The sequence below is a fragment of the Eucyclogobius newberryi genome, unplaced genomic scaffold (assembly GCF_026437365.1).
Source record: "Eucyclogobius newberryi isolate DKJ021-1_F unplaced genomic scaffold, fEucNew1.0.hap1 SCAF_12, whole genome shotgun sequence".
Lineage (NCBI taxonomy): Eukaryota > Metazoa > Chordata > Actinopteri > Gobiiformes > Gobiidae > Eucyclogobius > Eucyclogobius newberryi.
In genome coordinates, this window is record NW_027315746.1 from 28,955,871 (window position 1) to 28,983,290 (window position 27,420).

Here is a 27,420-nt window from a genome sequence, read left to right on the forward strand (position 1 = left end):
TTAGACTCAGCTCCTTCTTTACCACAACAGTCCGATGTAGCGACTGCATCACTGCAGCCGCTGCACCGATCCGCCTGTCGATCTCACGCTCCATCCTTCCCTCACTTGTGAACAAGACCCTGAGATACCTGAACTCCTCCACTTTGGGTAAGGACTCCCCACCCACCTGGAGAGGGCAAGCCACCTTTTTCCAGTCGAGAACCATGGCCTCGGATTTGGAGGTGCTGATTCTCATCCCAGCCGCTTCACACTCGGCTGCAAACCGTCCCAGTGCATGCTGCAGGTCCGGGTTTGATGGAGCCATCAGGACAACATCGTCTGCAAACAGCAGAGATGAGATCCTGTGGTCCCCAAACCGGACACCCTCCGATCCCTGACTGCGCCTAGAAATTCTGTCCATAAAAACTATGAACAGAACCGGTGACAAAGGGCAGCCATGGCGGAGTCCAACATGCACTGGGAACAGGTCTGACTTACTGCCGGCAATGGGAACACAGCTCCTGCTCCGGTCATACAGGGACCGGACAGCCCTGAGCAAAGGGCCCCGGACCTTGTACTCCCGGAGCACCCCCCCAAAGGACACCCCGAGGGACACAGTCGAAAGCCTTCTCCAGATCCACAAAGCACATGTGGACTGGTTGGGCAAACTCCCATGAACCCTCAAGCACCCGATGGAGCTGGTCCAGTGTTCCACAACCAGGACAAAAACCAGTCTGCTCTTCCTGAAACCGAGGTTCGACTATTGGTTGGATTCTGCTCTCTAGTACCCTGGAATAGACCTTACAGGGAGGCTGAGGAGTGTGATCCCTCTGTAATTGGAACACAAACTCCAGTCCCCCTTCTTGAACAGAGGGACCACCACCCCGGTCTGCCAGTCCAGAGGCACTGTCCCTGACCGCCACGCAATGTCAGCCCAGACAGTCCTATAACATCCAGGGATTTTAGGTAGTCCGGGCGGATCTCATCCATCGCTGGGGCCCTGCCACCGAGGAGTTTTCACCAACCTCAGTGACTTCAGCTTGGTTGATGGACGAGTCAGCCTCCGAGTCTTCAGTCTCTGTTTCCTCTTCCACCGTCCAACGACATCCTCAGTCCAGGTCAGCAGGTCTCCACCCGCACCATAAGCACTGTTTCCCACTCCCGAGGCTCCGGATGGTTTGCCAGAATATCTTTGGGGCCGACCGATAGTCCTCTTCCATGGCCTCCCCAAACTCCTCCCAGGTATTTGCCTTTGCGACAGCACAAGCTGCGGCACATCTGGCCCACCAATACTTGTCAATGGCCTCAACAGTCCTATAAGGCAAAGAGGCCAGATAGGCCTCCTTCTTCATCCTGACAGCATCCCGGTGGTGTCCACCGGGGGTTTGCTGCGATGGACAGGCACCTGAGACCTTGCAACCACAGCTCTGAGCAGCCACAGTGACAATGAAGGTGGAGAACATGGTCCATTCGGACTCAATATCTTCAGCCTCCCCCGGGATCTGGGAGAAGCTCTCCCAAAGGTGTGAGTTGAAGACCCCGCTGACAGAGGGCTTCGCAAAACGTTCCCAACAGACCCTCACAATGCTTCCTCCTCTGCCAGTGGATCCAACTCACCACCAGGTGGTGATGGGTTGACAGCTCTCCCCTCTTTTCACCCGAGTGTCCAAGACACACGGCCGGAGGTCAGATGAGATGACAACAAAGTTGATCATTGATCTCCAGCCTAGGGTGTCCTGGTGCACTGATGGACACCCTTGTGCTTAAACATGGTGTTTGTTATGGGCAATCCGTGGCTAGCACAGAAATCCAATAACTGAACACCGCTCGTGTTCAGATTCGGGAGGCCGTTCTTCCCGATTACCACTCTCCAGGTGTCACTGTTGTTGCCCACGTGGGCGTTGAAGTCCCCTGGAAGAACAACATAGTGTAGGATATACAGATGTCCACCCCCTGTTGCCATGGTGACAGGAATGCGGGCTAGGTGTTATCTACTGCCCGTGTGGGGTTTTACGGCCCTCGAAAGAAAGAGGACGTGATAGCGACAACAGAGACGCTCTGAACTTTGAAAATAACTTTTCATCAAATGACTCCTTTTGGATTACAGAGAGTAACGATCTCTCCAAGACAAACGCTAAAACGCTGAAAGACTATGCGGTTTTAGTGGTTTTAACAGACACCATCATCAGATTGCAAAAATGTGTCCACCAGATGATTTTACATGTACATATTGTGATATCGTGTTTAACATGTAATTTTAACTGTTTCATAACTTGTTTTGTGGACAATTTTACCTTTACGTGTAACTCTTGTGGCCTAAAGCCAGATCTCGTCTAATTATCAGCTCTGACCCGAGCGTGCATGCTGATTGGCTGAAGCAACGGCGCCAAAACCCCCGCGGGGAAAGACAAAAGGAAAGAGCAGGGAGTTACAGACCAGTACCATCCGAGCTCCAGAGCGAGTTCCATCCGAGTTTCTTTCGAAGCTCGACCCTCCATCCAGGGTCCCACCAGCAAGGTCCATGAGGCCTTGGGAGCAGGCCTCGGGCCTAGTTAGCGTGAGCGATGCTACGCTACGGGACAAAGACTTTTCCAAGAGAAGCTAATGTTCCCTCCCGGAACTAAGAAACCTGTGGCCGTTTTTAAAAACGTGATTGATGCTGCATCACGCAAAATCAAGCAAGGACCTTTTGCAACTTTTTCAAGTCCACAGCCTTTTACCAGCCACAACGGTGGAGCAGAACGACAGCCTTTTCATTCAGGAACGCCTCAGAGCCAAGGAGAACGCAGATCGCAGAACCGATCCAGTCCTTCTTTGGCCAGACAACGTCAGAGCCGAACTCCAGAGCAGGCCCTTGGACCCCACGCAGGCCCTTGGACCCCGAGCAGGCCCTTGGACTCCACGCAGGCCCTTGGACCCCACGCAGGCCCTTGGACCCCAAGCAGGCCCGTCTCCTCAGGATCACAGCTTCTGGTTGCGTTCGTATGAATGCACTTCACAGGCTGAATTTCATCTTAGACTTAACTCTAACACACACCTAGATAGATCTAGAACCATCATTTCTAGTGTTTTCCATCTGTTATCGACTCATTTGCATATTCCTAATTCATATTTATCTGTTTAATTATTTGGTCATTAAATCTTCATAACCCACATTTGGTAAAGTGCTCTTTCATTTCCAGAAAAGGGGTCAATGTCACGGTTACGTTCTCAAACCTTTAGATCAACGAGCAAATCAATTTCTAATTAATTAATTAATTAATCTAGATATCTGATTATAGAGTTGTTAAATTGCCGATTATCCGGCTGGTGCCCCATTCTACTCTGAAAAATACGATTCAAACTTACCCACACTTAAGCAGTGTGTCATGTTTGAATTCTTGAACAATTCTTTAATCAATATCAAACCTGAATGCCCCGCCCCCTTCACAAGTGGCTGGACATTCATAACCTTACAGTACTTGTACTAGTATGTTACCCTGCAATAGTCCCCGGTCAGTGCACTGTCCAGTAACCCTTCTAGGGACGCCAAGAAGACCAATGCACTGCTGTTCGGCCCATAGGGTGACACAGCAGTGAGAGACCCAACCCGAAGGCGTAGTGTTACGGCAGTTTCCTGTACACATTGATCAAGTAAAGGGTAATCAAAGAGAACATGAAGCAGAAACAGAGTCTTCGTCTCGTTCAAAAAGGTGGAGGTTTATTCACGTGCACAGTGCATAAACACCCTCACTTTCCATAGACAAGTTCGGTCTGTCCCTAGCTGACATTACAATTACAAAGTACGCCTTTTATAGGCGGTAACAAACATAACATAATCACAAATCAAATCAGCTCCAATAGAGATAGACCAGACCCTCACGTCTGTGACGGTTCTAGCTATCTCTTCAGAGGTTAATCGAAGATTATTTCCACACCGAATCAGGTCCTGACGCATTAATTGGCCTTAACCTGGCTGATTAAGAGGCGCCGGACAGTAGATAATCAGTATAATCAGGACCCCATATTCTTATATAATCTGCACTCAGGAGAACAACACAGATATTAATTCCGTGACATGTCATGGCCTAAAACAACATCAGAATGACATGACATGACCCATTTCTTCCATTACAGTAGGGACGCGACCCTATCGTTCACTGAATGTGGCGGCTGAGATGTAAGCAAGCCCACTTCAGCCCACCGCTTCTCTCTGCGGGCAACACCAGAGAAGTGGCGCATCCAGCCCCTCTCGGGGAGATGGGTTCCAGAAACCGAACTGTGTATGGAGGTGAGGCGGACTATATCTAGTCGGTACCGCTCAATCTACTGCACAAGCTCAGGCTCTTTCCCCCCCAGTGAGGTGACGTTCCATGTCGCGAGAGTTAGCTTCTGTGTCCGGAAATCTGGTCGTCGAGGCCGCCCAGATCTCTCTGCACTAACCCCTTACGGATTGTAATGTAGCTGACCATTACATAGGCTTAGAATGAGAATAAAAGGAAACCACAAGTAACTGTTTTAAAGGATTTATTGAGAAGTTTTGTTTTGTGAGGCTAGCTGCAACAAAAGAGAACATGTATGTAACTGATCAGTTTAACAAAATAAAATGTCAACTTACCTCATGTGCCCGCCATTTTAGGTGCGCTGGCCAAAAGAGTCCCCAGGGAGCCGGAGCATCTTAAGAAGGTGCTGGGGCAGAACATTGTGGGAAAATAGGAGGGGTGTTTTAGGGGGGTTAACTGTTTTAATTAACCTGTTACCATCCACCTGTCCGCCGGCGAGCATTTTCTATATCTCAAATATTCTCTTACATCATCACTTTTATTTCCGTGGTCAATACCAGCAAGCCATACATCATTTTAAAGCTTATTTTCTCAACAAAACGAATATGTCATTGATTTACATTGAATAATATGCCCCAAGAAGCAATTGCCAATAGTTTGTGAGAAAGTCTAAACTTTTACAAACGCATGTCCTACCTGTTTGCTGTTTATGACGGACGAAACGGCTTTAATTCTGTACATCCTTGTACTCAGTCTGTCCGTAAGGAACCATTGAAAAACAATATCCACTTGTATTTTTCCTGAAGTTATCCGATTTCGAGATATTGTCAAGTAAACAAACTTTTCTTCGTTTCTCGCCGGACGAGAATGCGCTTGTCCGGCGCATTTCTCCGTCCATAACAAATGACCTGTTTGACCTATAAAATAATGTTGGATATCCTTCTTTTCTTCAGACTGTTACCTACAGAATGAGACCATCCACAATTTTTTCTGTCCACGGGTTTGTTTGCTACAGCCTCCGCAAAAAAAAATGCGCCGCTTGCGACGCACATGGATTAGTCTGTTTACATCTAAATAGCGCCGCATGTGAGTGACGTAGAAGAATTTGATTGACATTTTATTCTAGCCAATGAGAATAGCTTTAGAAAGAGGGGCGGGACAAAGGCCTTATTGACACAGAATCTTCTGTATTCTCGTGCGTAAGGCTCAGGTAAGGCCATGGATGTATTATATTATCTGGATAGGGTACGCCCCCTCTGCCTCTGGCTCCAAATTGAGTAGTGGCCACTCCGTAGAATGCAGCCTTTTGGTCGGACCATTTCAAGAGTTCGGCCTCTAAAATTGACAAACATGCTAAATTGTTTGTAGTCTAAAAATAAAATAGAAGGAATTTCACTCTTTGACTGTTTCTAAAATACTTTAAAAATACATTTTTAACCTCCCGGAGAACAGTGTACGCGCACCGAGCGCGCACGTGACCCTCGTGAACGAGCCTCCGGAGAACATGTGATGGAAACTAAACATAAGCAGAAGAAAGTGACCAGACGAGACCAACGATACACGTAAGTTGTGTTTGTATGTCATTCCTCACGTTTCACACATCGTTCCATGTGAAGTGTAAAACAACGATTACACAGTTTACACAAGTTAACACAAGTTAACACAAGTTAACACGAGCTAACGTTTAGCTAACGTTTAGCTACACAAAGATGCATTGGAACGACACGTCGTGATGGCTCATGACTTCTGCAAATAAATAACTCATTATTTCTCCTACTTAATGTTCTAAGAGACAAAAGCTTAAGCACAGATGAAGGAAAACTAGAGAAAGAAGGGGAAATAAAGTGATGTTTGTATGATGTACTATCAAAAACTACCAATAATTCAAATACAACCTGCTGAAATGGGTCATATCTTACATATATAAATGTAAACTTATTTAAAAGTGACAGTCGTGTTCTCACAGGGCTGATAAGACGACATTTGAGGTTTTATTACATATTTCATAATGAAGTGTGCTGTGTTTAAACAGCAAAGCACACGCTTGTTTTCTATAGGAATGTCATGGATTTACTTCCATGGAATATGTAGAGATTTAGCAAACATGTCAGTTATGTTCTAACTTCTAAGGTTTAAACTTATGCAAAAGTAAATGACTTTTGGTTCTAGCTTTAAAAATTAATGTGAAAAGAGGAACTTTTGTGTTACAGAGCGAAATGTAAATCTGTCAATAACATAATCCAGCTTTTCTCTGTTAAATGTGCATAATATATCAATGTTCTAATGAGTATCTTTCTCATCTTCAGTGCTGACCAGTGTGTTTAGTCTGTCTGTGCTGTCCAGAGCTCTACAGGTCACTACAGGTCACTGCAGGTCACTGCAGGTCACTGCAGGTCACTGCAGACCTGATCACTGCAGACACAGAGTCATCTCAAGTAAACTCCTGACGACTCCAAAGCAAAAGGTATTTTAATATTAACTTGTGCCTCGACTAAAAGTAAACAGTGTAGAATCAGTACTTTGAATTTATAAAATGTCTGTTTTGTTATGACCAAAAAAACTAAATGATAATTGTTCTTCAAAAGAGACACTGCTGTGTCACATGTGTCTGTAAAACAGCTTCAGGACAAACATGTGAAGTGTATGTTATATGACTTGTATAAATCTAATACATATGAAGTGTATGTTCTATGACTTGTATAAATCTAATACATATGAAGTGTATGTTCTATGACTTGTATAAATCTAATACATATGAAGTGTATGTTCTATGACTTGTATAATCTAAAGCTGTGACATGTTCTGTTTGTCCCTCAGTCAAACGATGGAGCTGAATGGAGGAGTTTACTGAAGTCCTTTTCATCAGAAGACTGCGTAGCCATGGAAACAAAGTCTTGTTAAATACTGAGATATTCAGTATTTAACGCAATAATGTCACATTCATGTGCATATAACTGATGTAAAAAGAGTGTTTATTTTACCATTATTATTAGTATTATTTTGTCTTCCGCTAGCTGTTTTTATTTTATTTTTATCTCTATTTTCCCCTCCATTCCTTATTAAGAAATGAGAGGTTCTGTCTATAGGAGTTTTTGTTTATAAGAGTTCTTCTATTAAGATCGATCTATTAAGAGTGTTTTTTAAACTTCCTGTAAGTTTTCTGTCTTTTTCCTCTGTATCTACTGTGTTGCAACAACGAAATTTCCCCATGTGTGGACAATAAAGGATTATCTTATCTTATTCAGTATGTTCTATTTGACTTATACAGGTTGTTTTATCATTGTTACTATTTTTATGTTGCACTGAATCACCAAAGCAAGTTCCACTGTTTGTGAATTCTGTTCTTTGACAATGACAATAAACCTTTTCTGATTCTATTAATGATGATAATAATAATGAACAGTACAGAGACTCAAACTCCTTAATAAGGGACTCCCACATTGTAGCTTTAAAACTCAACTAAAACTGTGGCTAAAATCAATTTATCATTTGTAGTTATAATCAGATTTGCATTTATTGAACAAGTTCATTCATGTTCATTATTCTTATTAAATACATTAATAAACAAATGTGTTTTGTATTTATTAAAGATTGACATGACACAAAAGGAAAAAGTGAAAATAATTAAATACTGCTTAACTCAATTATGTAACAGAATTGATGATTATATTTTATATTTCTTCTCATTTGATTAAAAAAAGCATATTGGCCAAATCATATTATGTAAACAAATAACTGAAAAGTTAATAACAAAATATATACCCAAACCAAAAACTTCAAAAAATGATGAGGACGTTATTACACCTCTAAATGTAATTTATTGTCATTAAACCAGACTTTTTATTTTAACACTTCTTTATAATTCTCTTAAATTTCAGACCTTTACAACATTATACATGTATATTTATAGATGGATATAACAATCCATCATTATACGTTACGTAAACAGACTATTTCAAGCCGAATCATTCCAAAAGTCCGTGTTGACTCTTCTCAGTCTTTCACGCTGCTGTGACGTGCGCGCTCCCGACGCCAAAGCCTCACGGCGATGACGTCACAAAAGTGGACGTAAATGAGACAGTATTCAGGAAGTAATGCGGAACTAAAAAACTTTTTTGGAACCATGCGCCAATGAGCAGCTCCGTAGGTTTCAATGGCGGCCATCTTGGCTTCCGGGGGCTTGGGTAAGGCTGTAAAGAGCCAGATTTCTCGGCAGGATTTTGCACATAACGTTTTCTGATTTTATTAGCCTTTTGGACGTGCATTTTGTTAGATATATGTATTATTATACCAATACAAAAATAAAATACAAATATTTTCACATATATTGTTTTAGCAGTTATAATGGGTATTAGTGGCCTACAAAACATCAAAATGTATGTTTTATGATCATAGAGGAGCTAAAATTGTAATAAAACAGTTTGGCACAGTTGGCACATATTTGGATCACTTGTTTCGAATATACTTTTTGATACAAAAAGGTCAACAGCACCAAAATGCCTGTTCCTAGAGATCTGAAACTTTACACAGTTGTTGTCAATAAGAGAAACATCATGTACAGAGAACAGCATATGCACACAATGAAGTATGTCATGCTCAGGACCATTACAAATTGACAATATTCAGGCGAGACTAAAAAAGGATGTTTTGTTTATGTTTGGGCCTCTGTAGTGTAAGTTCTGAAGACCTGACACACATCTGCAGAAACTAGAAGGCCTAAGCTTTCTAATGATGCATCACACTTGCATGTGGAACATAAGATCCTCTTTTAATAAGCAATGCCATTTGGGTATGTCCAACCATTGTGCACAGGGCGAAAATAGGTGGATGGTAACAGGTTAAAATATATGGTAAGGATGAAATTGTGCGCGGTAAATAAAATAAATAATACATTTTTGTATTGAATTCAAGTATGTATATTGACACTGTTTTTCTACAGTTAGCGTTTATCTTTGCTGTTTAGAAAGATTAGTAACTTACCTGGTCCTCGGTGTAGGAGTGTCCATTTAACCCAGTGGCCTTTAAAAGGTGCCTGGTCACAGTTGCTCAGGTGGTCGGTGCTGTGTGAACATGCTAACAGATACTGTATTTTAAATCTCTTTTTTTGTAAATAATCACTGTAAAGAAAATGCACGTGGGTCTGCACCATCTGAACTCGTCTCAGCTCTGCTCTGTCCTCGTCATCGCCGCTAAGGTTGCTATCCGGGCGTAACAATTGGTGTCAGAAGCTGGGGTAACTGAGTAACTGAAGATGAGTACAAGAAGAAGAGTGCAGATTTATCAGCACGATGATCCAGATGTGGGGACAAGTGATGCTGCTGACCAGTGGACTGAAGCAACTTGCAACCCTGGGGACAAGTTCGAAGAGTTGACTGCGCTAGTAAGGTCACTCGCACAGTCCCAGGCAGCCAGAGATCAGCGTCTAGAAAGAGAAGCAGACTTACCGTAAAAGATTCCAATCCACAGAGATCCTCCAGGATGAAACCCCAAAGGAACTGTATGTGCGACTGAAGGACCTGTTCTTAAAATGAGTCAACCCTGAAAAATCTACCAAACAGGAGATTGCAGAGACATTCATTTGGAGCAGTTCCTGCAAATGGTTAATCCAGAGCTCCAAGTTTGGATCCGCGAACGGGACCCAAAGACGGCAGAACAAGCAGCAGAGCTGGCAGAGGTCTTCCAAGCAGCAAGGAAGGGATTCAACACCACGTATCGTTGCAACTTTAACCAGGGAAGCAAAGACCGAGAATATGTACACAGAGATCAAGCCCAAAGTGAGTCCAATGGGGGTGAAAGGGGTTTTGGTCAGAACAGGACTTTGTCAAGACCTAGGCATTTTACATCTAGCAATAGACCTCTTGAGGTCGAGACGTCTAATGTAGGCTGAATGCAAAGATTCCAATCGTCGCCACAAATAAGGGTTCCCTCAGAGTGGTTCACAATCAGGTCCATGATCATCAGCATGGAAAGCAATGTTTCCATATTTCGCGTACACATTCAAAAGAGTAAAACCTTTTTATTAATATTCCCCTTAACCAGTACATATCTGCCCTCTTTATCCTTACATTCAAAACTGTTCAAAAACTTTTCAATTTGAAATCAGTATTGCAACTTCCCTTCTATGTTTGCCTTTGTATGATGAATAATAGGATTTTTTTAATAACAGAAATTTGTTTTTGATGTTCAGTGTCATTCAAATGTGTCTATTGTAAATATACAATGTCTATTCTTTCTTTTTTCATTTTCGTTAAAATATTTGTTCATTTGATTGGGTTCAGTATACCATTGACATTGAAGGGTGCTACTTGTAACAGTTCTGATGCCATTGGATTGATTGTATTGATCTAACCGTTGATAACTCTTGAATGTTTTTAATATCTCTGGTTGAAAAAAAACAACAAATGTACACAAGAAACATAGGAAAACAAAACCACTGAAAGGGAAAAATAGAAAACAAAAGGGTTCATGCTGGGAACAGACATGGAACCAAAAACCTGATCAAGAAAACAATCGTAAGAGGAGGGAAGTCCAATCCTAATGAAGGCCCCCCCGAAAAAACTCCCGGGCACTCCTGACACAAATCCTCAAAAAGAACTGGATATTTGACCTCATTAACTCACCACAACCCCGCTGCACCCCGCAATCATTTTCCAATCTCCCACAAATCCAATCTCCCACATTTGGCACATTGATGAGTAGATGTATTAAGTCACAGAGTTTATGTACAAAAACAGACAGCCAACATGGAGCATAAAGTCTGATGTAAAAACAAATAGTGTCATCAGTCAATTCAAATTAACATAAGTGTATAAGTGTATGACCACAACCCGAACTCACATACTCCACGCTGGTGGCTCCATCTCTCGTAATCTTCAGTTCTCTGTGTTTTGCATCTTCCTTAGGAGCATCTCAGCTTCTCCTAGTGTTCTGCTCCAAAAGTCACCATATTGCATGCATACCGTCGCTGACTACTTTTAATATCTATTTGGACTAACTGAAAGATCATTGGCTGAAAAAACAACCCTAAAGTGTTAATATGTTCCAACATTGTGTTTTATTATGAAGGGAGGAAGATTTCTCCTACACAAAGAAACAGGCAGATTTAATGTAAGCTGTAGGAGTTCATACAAAGTCATTATTCCTTTTTTATTTTTCTCAATTATTACCTTAGCATGTGTTGTACTGCTGTGTTGTTTCCTTACACCTAGAGCAGACATATTACTTTGGAGAAAATGTGCAGATTGTTGTATAGGTTAACATCCTATTTTATGTACATCCTGTTTAAACATCCTAATTCTTATTAGCTAGCATCACATTGACGCTCTGATGTTTGAGCAGACTTTCAGACTATATATACTTTTTTGTTTTTGAATACTTTTTGTTTTTTAATTCCCAGGGTAAAAGTTTCAAATGGAGTCATTAAACAATTTTGAGATTTCACAACGGAGTCCTTCTTCAAAGCCACCGAAGAGAGGCCAGTGGTCCAGCAAACGAGAGTTCATTTTGAGTGTTGTTGGAGAAATCATTGGTCTGGGAAACGTCTGGAGGTTTCCATATCTCTGCTTCAAGAATGGAGGAGGTAAATTTGATAATACATGTACACTACTAATTTATCAACAATAACAAAGTAGAAAAATACTGCAAAATGTGAGACAAATACTTGTTTCTGTCTTGTTTGAAATACAATACAAGTCACGGTACTAATGTAGCATATATAATGCTGCAGTGCATTAAAAATTAGAATTGCACTAGTACCAGAAGTTTAAAGGTCCCATAACATGCAAAAATGAATCGACTTTTCAGAGCTTTTAACCTTCTTACATTGCTATTTGTGCTTCATATATGTACCCAGAGTGTTTTTTTAATTGATTCCCGCAGTTTTTAGCTATATTACAGACTTATCTCCTTTCCTCAAATCTCCAAACTGACGGGCGGTGGGGCAAGACCGCGTCATAAGGGCAAGCACGCGTCACCATCCCCCCAAGGTCTGGGTGATATTTCTTAACTATTATGTTATGGGTGTTGCATAACACGTATTATTATCAATTATACACTTAGGATAGACTACGAAACGTGAAAAAAAGCATGTTATGGCACCTTTAAGGTTCGGCTCGGAGGAAAATGAGGTGTATTCAATGAAACAACTGACAAAATGCTTGTAGCGCTGAGTGGTGTTATTTACAGTGATTGACAAATATATACAATATTTACAGTTGTGCACAATTACAATAATGGTCCATATTTCTGAACTTAATCAGTTCAACGCGTTAAAGGCGGTATAGACGATTTTTAGGCGATTTGAGAACGCAGGCGGAAGTGCGCATGCGCACTCCCCCGTGCGGACCGATACAACACACACGTGCGTTTGTTTATTAGCGCAACGGAGCGCATCGCATCGCTCGTCTCCCGTAGATTTCTGTCCACTTCTGCGTCAGCTCGAACTGTCTTTCTCCGTCTTCATTTTGCCCCGTACACTGAGGGAACTATATTATGATAGATCCATGCGCTTAGATGCGCGGAACGGTGGGGATGAGCCTGACGCGGCTGCAGGTGAGCGGTAGGTGCGTTTTATGATTGATACGTGGCAGGACAAATGATTTATCCACGCCACGAGGAAATATGATAAAAAAAATTGCTGAAAAAAAATCGTCCACACCACCTTTAAGAAAGTTCCAAGTGCAGTGCTGCATAGCTCAGTCCACAAAAATAGAATCCACAGGTATATTCCAAGGATTTCAGAGTCAGTGTATCCACTAGCAGGGGATATTGTGTAGAATATAATGTATGTGTGGAGAGCGGCTGCAGCGCCTCCTATCGCACCGGTAGATGTTTGCACTCTTTCGGTTTGTTCTGGTTTCTTTAGCTCCCCATCCAGTTCTGGAACCTGGCCTGTTCAAAAGAGGACCATGAATAAACAACAACATTATTATTATTATTATTAATTAATAATAATAATTCAACATTAGATCATGCTCAGATGCAATATTTCATGTCATCTGTTCATCTCATTCAGTAATTAATATTCCCAGTGTTGAGCATAAATAGCTAAGTGAATTTAACTTTTAATAATTTAACTTTAAATCATCAGATTTCAGTGTCAGGTTCAGCAAAAGTTGAAGTGCAAAAATTATACAGTTTAAAATGAACGAGTGCAGCCAGCGCCTGCACCGGCTGACAAGTCCGTGTTAAATGATTCAATCAACAGTAGCATAGCATGTTAGCTTCGAACAATAACAAAGCACTCACCAGATCCACTTTAAGTATATCAGTCAAACAAAACACAAGATCACAGGCAGAGGCATCTGCAAAGTCGATGGCATAAAAGTGAATAAGCAGAATATCCGTAAAATGTAACGTTTAGAGGGCTAAATGCCTACCTGCAGCCGCTTAACAACCTCGAGGCCCACACTCCTCCCGAACAACAGCGCGCAGCCATGTTTTAAAGAGCTTTGCGCCGCAAATCTCGCGATACGTGTGCGAAGTCTCGCGATAGTTCGGCAGAGACGGACCAAGCAGGCAAAACGGAGGCAGAAACGGTCCAGGAGCAGAAAATCACCTGGGTTACACTAACTTAACACACACACACACACACACACCTTGGTGTGTGAGCAGAAACCCCTCAGCCGACTCAGGAACGAGGCCACGATCAGTCACCTCCTCTACATGGATGATGTCAAGCTGTATGCTAAGAACAAGCAGGACATTGACTCCCTGACCACACCACCAGGATCTACAGCTCAGATATCGGAATGTCATTTGTACTAGAGAAGTGTGGGCGGATGGTGACTAAGAGAGGGAAGGTGGTCCACACTGAGGGGGTCTCACTCCCAGAAGGAACGATAGCAGACATTGAGGACAGTTGCAATTACCTGGGAATCCCACAGGCAAATGGCAACCTCGAAGAGGTAATAAGGAAAGTGGCTATGGCCAAATACCTACAACGAGTGAAGAAAGTCCTCAGAAGCCAGCTCAATGGCAAGAAAGTCCTGGGCAATAAACAGCTACGCCCTGCCAGTGATCCGATACCCTGCAGGAATAATCAGTTGGCCAAAGGAGGAGATACAGACCACAGATGTTAAGACATGAAAACTCCTGAACATGCATGGAGGGTTCCTTCCCAAATCCAGCACCCCGAGATTGTACACTAGCCGTAAGCAAGGAGGCCGGGGACCAGTGAGCATGCGAGCCACTATCCAGGACAAAATAGGACAAAGCTCCTACAGATGACGTGATCAGTGAATGTCTCAGACAATGGGGAACAGAGGATCATGAGGTGCTGGAGGGACCATCATGGGAGGACAAGCCCCTACATGGGATGTACCACTGGAACATAAATGATGTGGCTGATATCACAATCCTACCAATGACTAAAACTAGCCATTCTGAAGGACAGCACAGAGGCCCTGATCATGGCAGCACAGGAGGAGACACTGAGCACCAGATCAAAAGAGGCCCAGATCTATCACACCAGACAAGACCCAAGGTGTAGGCTGTGCCAAGGGGGCCCTGAGACAATCCCGCACATAACTGCAGGGTGTAAGATGCTGGCAGGGACAGTATACATGGAGCACCATAACCAGGTGGCTGGCAAAGTGTACAGAAACATCTGTGCAGAGTATGGGCTGGAGAGCCCAAGGACAAAGTGGGAAACACCTCCAAAAGTGGTGGAGAACGACCAAGCCAAGGTCCTCTGGGACTTCTGAATAGAGACAGACCGAGTGGTAATGGAGAACCAACCAGACATGGTGGTCGACAAGGTGCAGAGGAAAGCCGTGGTGGTGGACATTGCAGTACCATGAGACATTGGGGGAGGTGCTCCGATCACATCGGTGGTGATCGGAGTACCTCCCCCAAAGTGGAGGAATGGCTTGAGGAGATCCCAGGAAAAAAATCAGACATCTCAGTCCAGTAAAGTGCAGTGCTAGGAACAGCAAAGATACTATGCAGAACCCTCAAGTTCCCAGGCCTCAAAAGTGTTTGTTTTGTGTGTGTTTTTTTCATTTTGAATAAAATAAAATTGTATGTTGAAAGTACAAGCCACCATTCTTCCACCTGCTCCTTCCTCTTATACACCTCTTATATAGCCTCACCAGCTGTCTCATTTAATATGAAATGTGAAAGTTATATAATAACAAAAGGTTATATTCTTTCACCGCTAGGTGCGTTTCTGGTGCCGTATTTCCTGTTTCTGCTCACATGTGGGATCCCTCTCTTCTTCCTGGAGGTTTCTCTGGGACAGTTAACTGGTCAGGGTGGAATCACTTGCTGGAGGAAGATCTGTCCTCTGTTTGAAGGTGATTTTTGTTTGTTGGAGACAAGAGATCGGTGTAAAACCGCAGTATTTACATCAGTACAATTGATGTGTAAATTATCAGATAAAACAACATTTATAAAACAAATGTATAAAGAAAGACACCAAACTAAGTTCTTAGAGGAAGGGGAAAGTCTCATCTATATTTAAAAAAATGTGTACCGTATTTTTCTGACAAAGACAAAATGTGCTTGATTTGGCTTTAAAGGTGCCATAACATGCTTTTTTCACGTTTCGTAGTCTATCCTAAGTGTATAATTGATAATAATAAGGGTTGTGCAACACCCTTAACATAATAGTTAAGAAATATCACCCAGACCTTGGACCCCCTCACCAACCCGGAAATGCAGACGGCTTGGTTTGATATTCGCCCCCACCCTTGCAAAGAGCGATCTGGCTCCCCCGCCCAACCCGTGACGTAGCCTCAGAGCGCGTGTGTGCCCCGCCCACCCGTGACATAGTCTCAGAGAGCGCGTGTGTGCCCCGCCCACCCGTGACGTAGCCCCACAGCTGTCTGCTCCACGCTGCGCCGCTCCGCGCGAATGAGTGAGAAACGATAGAACTTCAGATCAACATTACTTTGAGCCTAAATAAATCTGGTGTTTATTCTATAGCTTGCGCAGAACAGATATATCTATAGATCTATATATATATATATATAAATCTATATATAAAAGTCTTATGTCCATCGCGCTCTTATTTCCTGGTTTTTCGGTATCGGATAGAACTTCTCTCCGTTTATTTTCCCGGTTGCTGCATCAGCTGCCACATCAACCTTCACCATTGTGATAATAGTAAAGGGGTCGATATCATTAATGACGTTTTGGGCCTCTTTGAGCCGTGTTTCGTCGTAAATCGAAGCAGAAAAACTCCGGGGCTTGTATGGGGAGACGAGCAGCGCGGAGCCGGGGGGAAGGGGGCGGGAGGCGGCAGGTGGGAGGGTGAGGGGGGATGATGACACGTGCCTGTGATTATGACGCGGTCTTGCCCCACCGCCCGTCAGTTTGGAGATTCGAGGAAAGGAGATAGTCTGTAATATAGCTAAACACTGCGGGAATCAATCAAAAAAACACTCTGGGTACATATATGAAGCACAAATAGCAATGTAAGAAGGTTAAAAGCTCTGAAAAGTCGATTTTGCATGTTATGGGACCTTTAATATATGTACTCTTGCCTGCCATATTCACTTTTCTTCCTGAAACACAGCAGTCGGCCATATCTGCTGTTGGCCTGGGTGACTTATTGAGCCAATTAATGAATATTAAAAAAAAAATGTGAAAAAATAAAATAAAATTACATATATATATATATATATATATATATATATATATATATATATATATATATCATAATCATTCTTAACTAAATATTGTTTAATTCTTGCAGGCATTGGCTATGGAGGCCTAATCATCATGCTCTATACTGTCATGTACTACATTGTTATTTTGGCCTGGGCCTTGTTGTACCTCTTCTCTTCTTTTCATTCTAAACTGCCATGGGCCAGCTGTAACAACACCTGGAACACAGGTAACATCAAATTCAAATAAGAAACGTCTTCCCCTTGACACCATGTTTCAGGTGCTGACAGGCAACTCTCCTCAACCGTTTTGTCTGTTCACATATGTGACCGAGAGACGAGTTTGAGTCACAGATTCTGAAAGTGTAGTTACAAAGCTATCCAATGATGTCTCACTCATGTACATCTGATAATATTTGAATATGTTGTGGTCATTTGAATGTAAACCCCTCTGAATTCCCTTTCGGAGAAAACTGGCCTCAAACATTCCTCACCTGGGTCACAAGGAAGGATAATTGTGCTCATTTGCATCTCATTGAGATAAGCCCTCCCCTCCTCTACAGATGTCACACTAACTGTGTTTGGTGCATTCAGATCAACCTTTGATTTAAAAAATGTTTATTACATTAATCGTTAACGGTAACAATCTACACAAACACAGAGTTAAGTGAATTTTAATTTTCACGTTAACAAATTACATCTCTACCATCCAGAAGTCGGAGTTGAATTTAAACAATTTTTATTCTAAATAATTGGATTCTTAGAATATAGGCCCTACTACATATATATATAGTTATCACTTTGGACCGGCAAATTTTACCTTTTACCAACAATACCTTAAAACGCCATCAAATCCTATAAACACCATTTTACTCTTCTTTCTCCAATTTCTAGTTAACTGCATTGATTATCGACTGAATCAAACCTTGAATGTCCCACTTTCTGTAAATGCAACGTCATCTGCTGAAGAATTCTGGCAGTGAGTCTTAAATTCTAGATATTTCAGTTTTTCTTGGACATTTTAATATATAAACTGCTGCTCAGGAGACGAGTTCTGGGCTTGTCTGGAGGAATCGAGGAGATGGGAAGTATCCGCTGGGACCTGACTGGATGTCTCCTCCTCAGCTGGATCATGTGTTACTTTTGCATCTGGAAAGGAGTCAAAAGCTCTGGAAAAGTGAGCATTAACAGATATGCATTGCTATCATTTTTGGCTTTTGTGTTCATTTTAGCTTTTACCTCTTTAAAAACACATGGTGACAAGCAGGTGGCAAAATGCCCCACCAGTAAAGTAAATCCCCTTTAAATCGCATCATGTTCATTTGCTTTGAATATTCCACAATACAGTATTTTTTCAATCGCACATTTCTTGCCCAGTAATACCTCGAAACACAAAATTAGCCTGTCTTTTTGGGGATAGATAGATTTGGAATATTTTAGGCACTGCAATAATGTAATGGAGACAAGCTTGTGACATACCCTCCACCAGAAAAGTTACATAGTGCACCTTTAAAGGAATCTGTCTGGATTGCTTTGCTGTTTTTTGATCTCTCTGTTTTAATGTGTGTTTTAACAACTGCCTGTCTTTGAACTCTTGTATAGGTTGTGTACTTCACGGCCACTTTTCCATACCTCATGATGATCGCTTTGCTTATTCGTGGTGTGACCTTGCCAGGGGCTGCTGATGGGATTCGCTTTTACCTGTGGCCTGATCCGAGTCGCCTGGCTGACCCTCAGGTGAGGACATTACAATATGAAATAGATTAGATCACACCTCAGGTCTAGAAAGGTTTGATAATGTATCAACTATTTACATGATTATTTGCATGTCCCAACTTAACATTGAGATGTTCGTAGGTTTGGATGGATGCAGCCAGTCAGATTTTATTCTCCTACGCTGTAAGTACAGGTTGCCTGGCCTCTCTAGGAAGTTATAACCAGCGTGACAACAACTGCTACAAGTGAGGAACATTTCTCAAATAAATATTTGAATGATGACTAAGGATGTAACATGAAAACGTCTCTAAGTAATATCGTGGGCTGTCACAATATATTGTATTACAACCCTCTTTGCTTAAATACATTGTTTTCTTGAAGCAACAGCTAAAGAAACATTAGAGTACTATATAGACATGATCTTTTTCTCCATTGTAGTGCTAACAACATGAAGAAATAATTGTTGTCTAGCAATTATATCATAATTCTTTTAAATATGACAGTAATGATAGCACCAAAAGTTTGTTTGTTACACTATTCTGTTAGCCTCCCTGTACTATTGGCAAGGCAAGGGAAGTTTATTTGTAGAGCACATTTCATACACAAGGCAATTCAACAGGAAAGACATGCATTAAAGTTACAAAGACATTACAGAAATCACAAAACAGTTTTTGTGCAAATAAAATAATTTCAGTCATATGCGCAGCTAAACAAAACTGTTTTAAGTTTAGATTTGAACATTGTCAGAGTAGAAGCCTGTCTCACATCTTCAGGAAGACTGTTCCAGATTTTAGCTGCATAAAACTAAAATGCAGATTCCCCATGTTTAGTCCTGACTCTGGCACCAGCAGGAGGCCGGTCCCTGTTTAGTCCTGACTCTGGCACCAGCAGGAGGCCGGCCCCTGTTTAGTCCTGACTCTGGGCACCAGCAGGAGGCCGGTCCCTGTTTAGTCCTGACTCTGGCACCAGCAGGAGGCCGGCCCCTGTTTAGTCCTGACTCTGGGCACCAGCAGGAGGCCGGTCCCTGAGGTCCTCAGAGTCCGAGATGGTTCATATGGCACTAACATGTCCAAGATGTACTTTGGTGCTAGGCCATGGAGAGACTGGTACACAAGCAGAGCTGCTTTAAAGTCTTTTCTCTGAGCCACAGGGGGCAGTGCAGAGACCTGAGAACAGGACTAATGTGATGGTACTTCCTGGTTCTAGTCAGGACCCGAGCAGCAGCGTTCTTGATGTACTGCAGCTGTTTTACAACTCGTTTGGAGAGGCCAGTGAACAGGCCGTTACAGTGGTCTAATCTACTGGAGACAAACGCATGGATAAGTCTCTCTGAATCTGGTTTAGACACCATATTTTTGATTTTGGCAATGTTTTTTAAAAAGGTAAAAAGCTGCTGATGTTATTGAATTGACATCGCTGTTAAAATTCACGTCTGAGTCCATTATTACCCCAGATTTCTAACTTGATTTTTAGGTTTTAGTTCAAATGGAGAAAGTTGTTTTGCATCCACACACTGATCTGTTGGATGCAGTGACAGAGTGAATCCTCTGGTTCATATTCACCTGTCGTCATTGAAATATAGATCTGAGTGTCGTCTGCATAATTGTGATAGGACACATTTTCACTGTGTATCAACTGACCTAACGGCAGCATGTAGAGGTTGAACAGAAGGGGTCCCAGGACTGACCCTTGGGGCACCCCACAGATCAGGGGCAGGTGGTCTGTGAGTTACCAATTTCAACAAAGTACTTTCTGTCTTCCAGATAGGACTTTTACCAGTTTAGGGCAGTGCCAGTCCTCTAGTCTCTTGTCAAAAGCAGCACTCAGATCTAACAGAATTAAGACTGAGGCGTTGCCCGCGTCAGTGTTCAGGCGGATGTAATTTATCACCTTGACAAGAGCAGTCTTAGATGAGGTCTAAAACCTGACAGAAAAACATAGAATGATTTGTTTATCAAGAGGAAATCAGTGAGCTGTTGGTAAACAACCTTTTCAAGGACTTTTCCCCAAAATGTCAGATTAGAGATGGGCCGGTAATTACTCAGTACTGCGGCATCAAGACTGCTCTTCTTTAGGAGAGGCTTTGACCACAGTTTTCAAAGACATTGGGAATGTTCCAGATTGAAGCGACATGTTAAAATCAAATCAATTTATTTTTGTAAGGCCCAAAATCACAACAACAGTCGCCTCTGAGGGCCGAATCAACAATGTCTGTGGTGGCGATGGAGTCAGACAATGTCTGTGGTGGATGTTAACTAAACACCAAATCAGAAGATGAAGAAGAGTTGTGCTAATAAACCGTTCAGCACAGACTTTAGAAATCTTATGTGTAACACATCGAGGCAGCATGTAGATGAATTCAGACTGGTGATGATCTCCTGGACAGTTTGGTCAGTTACAGGTGCAAAGCGAGTTAGCATTGTAGAATGTATAGCATTCTTTATGCCCTGAATGGCCTTTTTCATTAAAGAATAATGCAAACTCATTACACTTTGATGTGGAAATTAGTCCTAATGCCAACTGAGTATTTGTTAATCTATTTACTGTAGCAAACAGGACACGCGAGTTGTTACTGCAGCTTGCGAGTTGTTACTGTAAATTTAAATAAATACTGTATCGTGACTTTACTTATAATATATTGTGAGATTTTGTCTTGTTTTTCCATATTTGTACCTCTAGTGTTGTAAATACTCTGTAAATCCAAAATGATGTATATACCAGCAGAACCTCACACTTTTAGTAAAAAATTATGTCACGAACATTTGCAGGGTTCAGAATAAGCGGTATCGCATCGCAAAATGCGACGCAATTTCTCTCATGCGATGCATTCATCAGAAAAAAGTGTGTTTGTATCGCAGCTTTTGCGATACAAAAATGTGTGTTCAATTGTATAACCAAAGCGCCTAAAAATATTGATCACTCGTCAATCGATCGTCAATAACGGCATGACACATGTAGGACGCTGTGTTGACGTGACGAGTCCCACTGCTGTCTCAGATCAGAGTCTGAAAGTGGGAGGAGCCACGTGCGGTAAAGTTAGTGTCACAGATTCTGACTTCTGAGGTCAATAGCTCCTAAACGCAAAAGTCTTTGCAGATCATTCACATGCCAAAATATTCATATTTACACTGCCAAGTGACTACAACCTCGTTTTTAAAAATCAGATGCATATTTTGGGCGCAAAGAATTACACTGATCTGAATGCGCAGACGGAGTCGAGACGAGTGCTTCATCAAATAGCAAAACGAAAAATGGAATGGAACGTCAAATAGAGCGGTACAATTTGAATAACACAATAAATACACCATGATGGAAACACCACAGCAACCTTTATTTTTCCATCAGAAGCTTAATACATATTTTTTGTGAGTGTAAAGACCATTAATATGTAGATGAGACTCCTGCAAATAGTCATCTGATAGATGATTATATGGAAGAAAGTTTAAGAAGAAAATAAGGCCATCTGACTTTGTGTTAATTAATTTGTTAAACAACTAATTTTATTTGCAAGTTTTGTTTTATTTTAAAAATAAATGTTTAAAAAGTGTTTCAAAGTTAATTTGTTAAGAGTTTTTTTTTTAAAAATAGAATGTTTACAAATACATTTTAAATAAATAATCGTGTTATATCAATGGAAAATATTGATTGTTAGTCACTTTCGTGTTTTGCTATGCAATTATCAAATTGCTATACAAATTTGAAAAAAATAACAGATTGTTTAGCAGCACTGCTATACAAGTGAAAATCCTTAATCTGAGCCCTGATTTGTATTAAACTGTACAGTAATGAGCAAATATATACAATATAAATAGAAATGCCTCATGTTATGTGTTCTCTACAGAGATGCCTTCTGCCTGTGCCTGCTGAACAGTGCAACCAGTGTTTTTGCTGGTTTTGCCATATTCTCCGTGCTGGGGTTCATGTCGTATGAGCTGGGAGTCGGCATCAAAACAGTGGCTGAATCAGGTTGGTTATGAACTACTGCAGTATTATTCCAGAGAGTCCATCTTCCATCTGATTTTGGTCCTGTCATACGAGCTCTAGAGCTGTCCTTCCGTATGCTCCTCTCCTTCTATTCACATTTAGATACTAGACATGAAAGGTCATAGAATTTTGGGGACCAGTACCAACATAGACTCCAATGACTTTTATGAATGATCGAGCAGACTTGGGATGTTCATCAATTTTTAGTGTATAACAATTCAGGCAAAGTGAAAAAAAAAAACCTAACATACAAGAGTGAGTTTTGAACCCCGGTGTAACGCTCTGTGTTACATTAAATAAGAAGCCTTATTGGAGATTTCCTTCACAGATTTTATTACAGCGGGAATATTCGGGATGGAAATCGGGAGAGTCTGGAATAGCTAGAGTAGTCTGGGCAAAACATTCATTTTTGTAGTTAAAGATTTACTGTAATGTCTAATAAAGCCTTATGGCCAAAAACAAGTATACTATGCTGCAGGACAAGTCATTTTGGTAATGTGCTCATTATCAGAAGCTAATCTATCATTTGGTTTATTAACAATATCAGAATGTCACATAGATTTCTGTTCTTTCATGATTCAGGTCCAGGCCTGGCATTTATTGCTTACCCTCACGCTGTCGCCATGATGCCTCTACCTCAGCTGTGGTCTGTCTTCTTCTTCATGATGATCCTCTTCCTTGGACTGGACAGTCAGGTAAACTGTAACTACAAACTGCTATCAGTATGACTTGATGGTAGAAAGAGTTTCGAAGCTAGTCGTCTTGAAAATGTTTTGGACATTGAGACTTTTCAACTTCATTCAGTCTGACTTTCGGATGAAAACGTCTCAATTTCAAAATCAATAACACATTAAAGAAAATTGATGGTCTTGCCTGTATGTTTGTGACCAGTCGATATGTGCCCGACCGTGGATAAACCAGGAACAAGTCTCCCCAGAGACATTTTGAGTGATGTCTCGCTCATGTAGATCTGATAATATTTTAATACGTTGTGGTCATTTGAATGTAAACCTCTCTGAGCCCAGTTTTCTTCGAAAAATTATTTCAAACATTCCTCACCTGGGTCACAAGGTAGGATAATTGTGCTCATTTGCATCTTATTGAGATAAGCCCTCCCCTCCTCTACAGATGTCACACTGACTGTTTTCGGTTCAGAACAACCTTAGATTTTAGAAATGTTTATTACACTAATCGCTAACGGTAACAATCTACACAAACACAGAGTTAAGTGAAATTTACGTTAACAAATCACATCTCTACCATCCAGAAGTCAGAGTTGAATTTAAAGATGAAATTTAGCATGCATTAATACACAGAGATCCGTAAAAGCTGCAGCCTTTGCCTCCAATACAGCACGTTCAGCTTTAGCTAATATATGAGCAGATTACCAATGTTAGATGCACTGCCACTGGGCCAGTGACTCTTTACGTTCTCAGCAATTTCATTGTACGTTTTGCCACAACTTAAATTGCCACAACTCTTAATATTTACACAGGTGTTCATGTGTTTGACACCGTATGCAAGAACATTTTATTAGCTTTCATTTGGTACTACTTTCAATGCTATAGCATCAACCTCTGAGAAAACAAGGACATAATATCAGTGTCAGGCTGTAGTTGTATTACTCGGCTGTAAGAGGTGGAATGAATTGTATAGATTATGGCGTGTGCGTAAAACATCGCTTTTTGGCTGTGCCAAACATGATCCAAGCGATAGACAGGAGGAGCTGAGTGGAGGCTGTGATAAAATGTAAATATATGATTATATTTCTGTGATGTATTTTATCTGCATAATTAGTCTAAGAGAAAAACGGCATGTGTGACAAACTGCATTTGTGAAGGTGTCGTAAAGATGGGCCAAAGAATGTTTGCCCCAGGGAGGGGGTAACACCACAGTGGAGTTTGGGTAATATTTACCCAAGACTCTTTATCTCTAAGGAAAATACCAACTGTTGTAAAAGACAAGTGCCTTGATGTGAAGCTGACCAATGAGAAATGTGACCCGCCTATTCCATAATATCTAATAAAACCAACCTGCATGAGAAAAAACGTTGTGAGACGAAGGAGGGTCGCCGGGCTGCTTACAACAGCCTGGGTGACCCGGCCCGGCGGTTTCTCCCATGCATGCCACACAAAAGTCTGATGTTTCTGTGTCATTTCCTATTCTAAGTTGAATTGTGTTCTCTGTGTGTTAAGGAATAGCATTGGTGTATGTCTCATTCACTGACAGAGGCGCAGACTGCAGACAGCTGTTTTGGCGTCCTGTGTGTTTTACTGAGTTTGTCCAAGGGATGCCAAAAAGGTTAGAATCGGTGCCTAAAACTTAAGTGTACACAATGAGCACGTAAGAATAGTGATTGTGCTCTAAGTGCCCACGTAGAACAACAACTTAGAGGAGGAGAGAATGTGTGAATATAACAATATGAGATGAATAGCAGCGTTTTGAAAAAACTATATGGCTCTTGAGGCAGGCATAGCCAAGGTCCAAGATCAAAGTAACTGGTATATTTAGTTAAGTTATGACCTTGGAGAATGGGAATAATATCAGTTTGCATAAGTTTGATGAAAAAGGTCTCATTTGAAGAGGTATTCATGCATAATAAAAACAGACATTTTGAATAACGTCAGTTATTTTCCTCAACATTCATCAGATCAACTTACCAATTCTTATATGTTTGGTTTTAGGGGCCTATTTTAAAACTGAAGCTGTTCCTGAACCCTCTGGAGCATAAACATTTGGCTCTGAGACTCGGATGTCTGTTTACTCTAATTATAAGTACAAACAAGTTCTGCAAAGAGGAATTCAGATTTTAAATCCTGCCTAGATTTTCTATGATAAATATATATGTATGAGAAGAGCTGGTTTCTGGAAGGATTGGCTGATTGACACTAAAATGATTATTTGTTTGGTTTTGACAATTCTATTTTAAAAGTTCCACCCACATCGAAACCTGCATCTCTACAATAAAATCATGGCTCACTCTCAACTTCCTCAAACTGAACAGTGACAAAACAGAGCTCCTCCTCATTGGCACCAAATCCACTCTCAATAAAACTGGTCTCTTCTCACTCAGCATCGACACCTCGACCATCACCCCCTCTACCCTGGTACGCAATCTCGGTGTCATCATGGACCCCACCCTCTCCTTCACTCCCCATGTCAGCCACATTGTCAAGACCTCATACTTCCACCTCCGCCGCATCGCCAAAATCAGACACTGCCTCACCCTCCCCGCTGCTGAATCCCTCATCCATGCCTTCATCTCCTCCCGCCTTGACTACTGCAACTCCCTCCTCACTGGCATCTCCTCCCATTCCCTCCATAGACTCCAAATGGTCCAAAACTCCGCTGCCCGCCTCCTCACCCACACCCGGTCCCGTGATCACATCACTCCCGTTCTCCGCTCTCTCCACTGGCTCCCCATCAAGCAGCGCATAAACTTTAAAATACTCCTCCTCACCTTCAAAGCTCTTCACCACCTTGCCCCCCCCTGCCTGTCTGACCTCCTCATCCCCCACCGCCCCACCCGAGCTCTCCGATCCTCCTCCTCTCTCACCCTGACTGCACCAACATCCCGACTCAAAACTTTTGGCGACAGAGCATTCTCCCGAACAGCACCCCGACTCTGGAACTCCCTCCCCCAACCTGTCCGCCACTCTCCCTCACTCACAACATTCAAATCCCGCCTAAAAACATACCTCTTCACCCAAGCCTATGACCTCCCCTACCCCTAGCCTCCTCTACCCCATTGCCTACTCTTCTACCCCCTGTTACATCCCCATCTTTTTCTCTCTACTTCTTCTGTCTTGTTCATTTTATCTGTATATTAATGTGTTCTGTACGTGTTGTCCCCCCTGTCTGTAAATACCCCCCCCCCCTTTTTTATATATGTTCAGCGTCTTTGGGTCACTGAAAAGCGCTATATAAATAAAAGTTATTATTATTATTATTATTAATAAAAGTTGAAGGTAAATTCACTAGAAATAAGTTTTAAGGACTTTTAAGGACCAAAAATATCCAGGCGGAATCCATATGCAAATCCTATTCATTTTTAATTTTATTTTAGGGTATTTTTTTAATTTGTGGGTTTGGAGTACAAAATGACCCTGACGCTTCCCAGAATGGTTGATTTGACTTGTTACAGCTTTATTTCAGGTACAGCATATCAAGCAGCTTGATAGTTCACTTTTACAAGATGTTGGACATACTTGAATAAATAAAGAAAAAGTCCTGTGCGTGGGACTTTTAACCCTTACCCTAAGTGCAAGGGGTATATTGCACATTGTTTTTACTATTTAATTCAAAGTGTCAGTTCACAATTATGTCACAGAGAGATGCATACGTATGAGAGTGCCATGATGGGATGCAGGGGGCGGAGCAGAGAAACTCTTTATGTATGTATTTTTACAGTATACTTCATCCTCACCGTAAAACTCTAGCATATCTGTAAGCATAACCAGGTTTGACTTGGTCCAAAAAATATATATATAATATAATTGTATAATGATAATGTTTCATGTAGCCTATTCAAATGGGTATGAGTTAAAATATTACATCTAAAGTGCATCAGATTTGTTAAAATGTTCTTAGAGGAGAAGTCCCAAACCGCCCTTTATGTACGCTATAACTTTGTCTCATTTCAAATAAACAACATGTAAATGCTGATTAATACGTTTCTGTTCCAATGGAGACCCTCAGTCACTTTCCTTAAAGGCGGTATGGATGATTTTTCGGCGATTTGAGAACGCAGGCGGAAGTGCGCATGCGCACTCCCCTGTGCGGACTGATACAACACACACGTGCGTTTGTTTATTAGTGCAACGGAGCGCATCACATCTCTCGTCTCCTGTAGATTTCTGTCCACTTCTGCG

The 27,420-nt window shown here is 41.7% G+C and overlaps 1 protein-coding gene across 1 annotated transcript in view; it reads left to right on the plus strand.

Annotated features, from left to right (window-relative positions):
• Positions 1 to 27,420, plus strand: part of LOC140355859 (sodium- and chloride-dependent GABA transporter 2-like) — a 34,014-nt gene that overhangs the window by 5,137 nt on the left and 1,457 nt on the right. The window contains exons 2-10 of the mRNA XM_072440499.1: positions 11,638 to 11,820; positions 15,401 to 15,535; positions 16,939 to 17,079; positions 17,744 to 17,828; positions 17,894 to 18,026; positions 18,452 to 18,586; positions 18,707 to 18,810; positions 22,407 to 22,531; positions 23,132 to 23,244. Coding sequence (XP_072296600.1) covers positions 11,652 to 11,820; positions 15,401 to 15,535; positions 16,939 to 17,079; positions 17,744 to 17,828; positions 17,894 to 18,026; positions 18,452 to 18,586; positions 18,707 to 18,810; positions 22,407 to 22,531; positions 23,132 to 23,244 — 1,140 coding nt within the window. The 5' untranslated portion in view covers positions 11,638 to 11,651. The remainder of the gene's footprint in view (positions 1 to 11,637; positions 11,821 to 15,400; positions 15,536 to 16,938; positions 17,080 to 17,743; positions 17,829 to 17,893; positions 18,027 to 18,451; positions 18,587 to 18,706; positions 18,811 to 22,406; positions 22,532 to 23,131; positions 23,245 to 27,420) is intronic.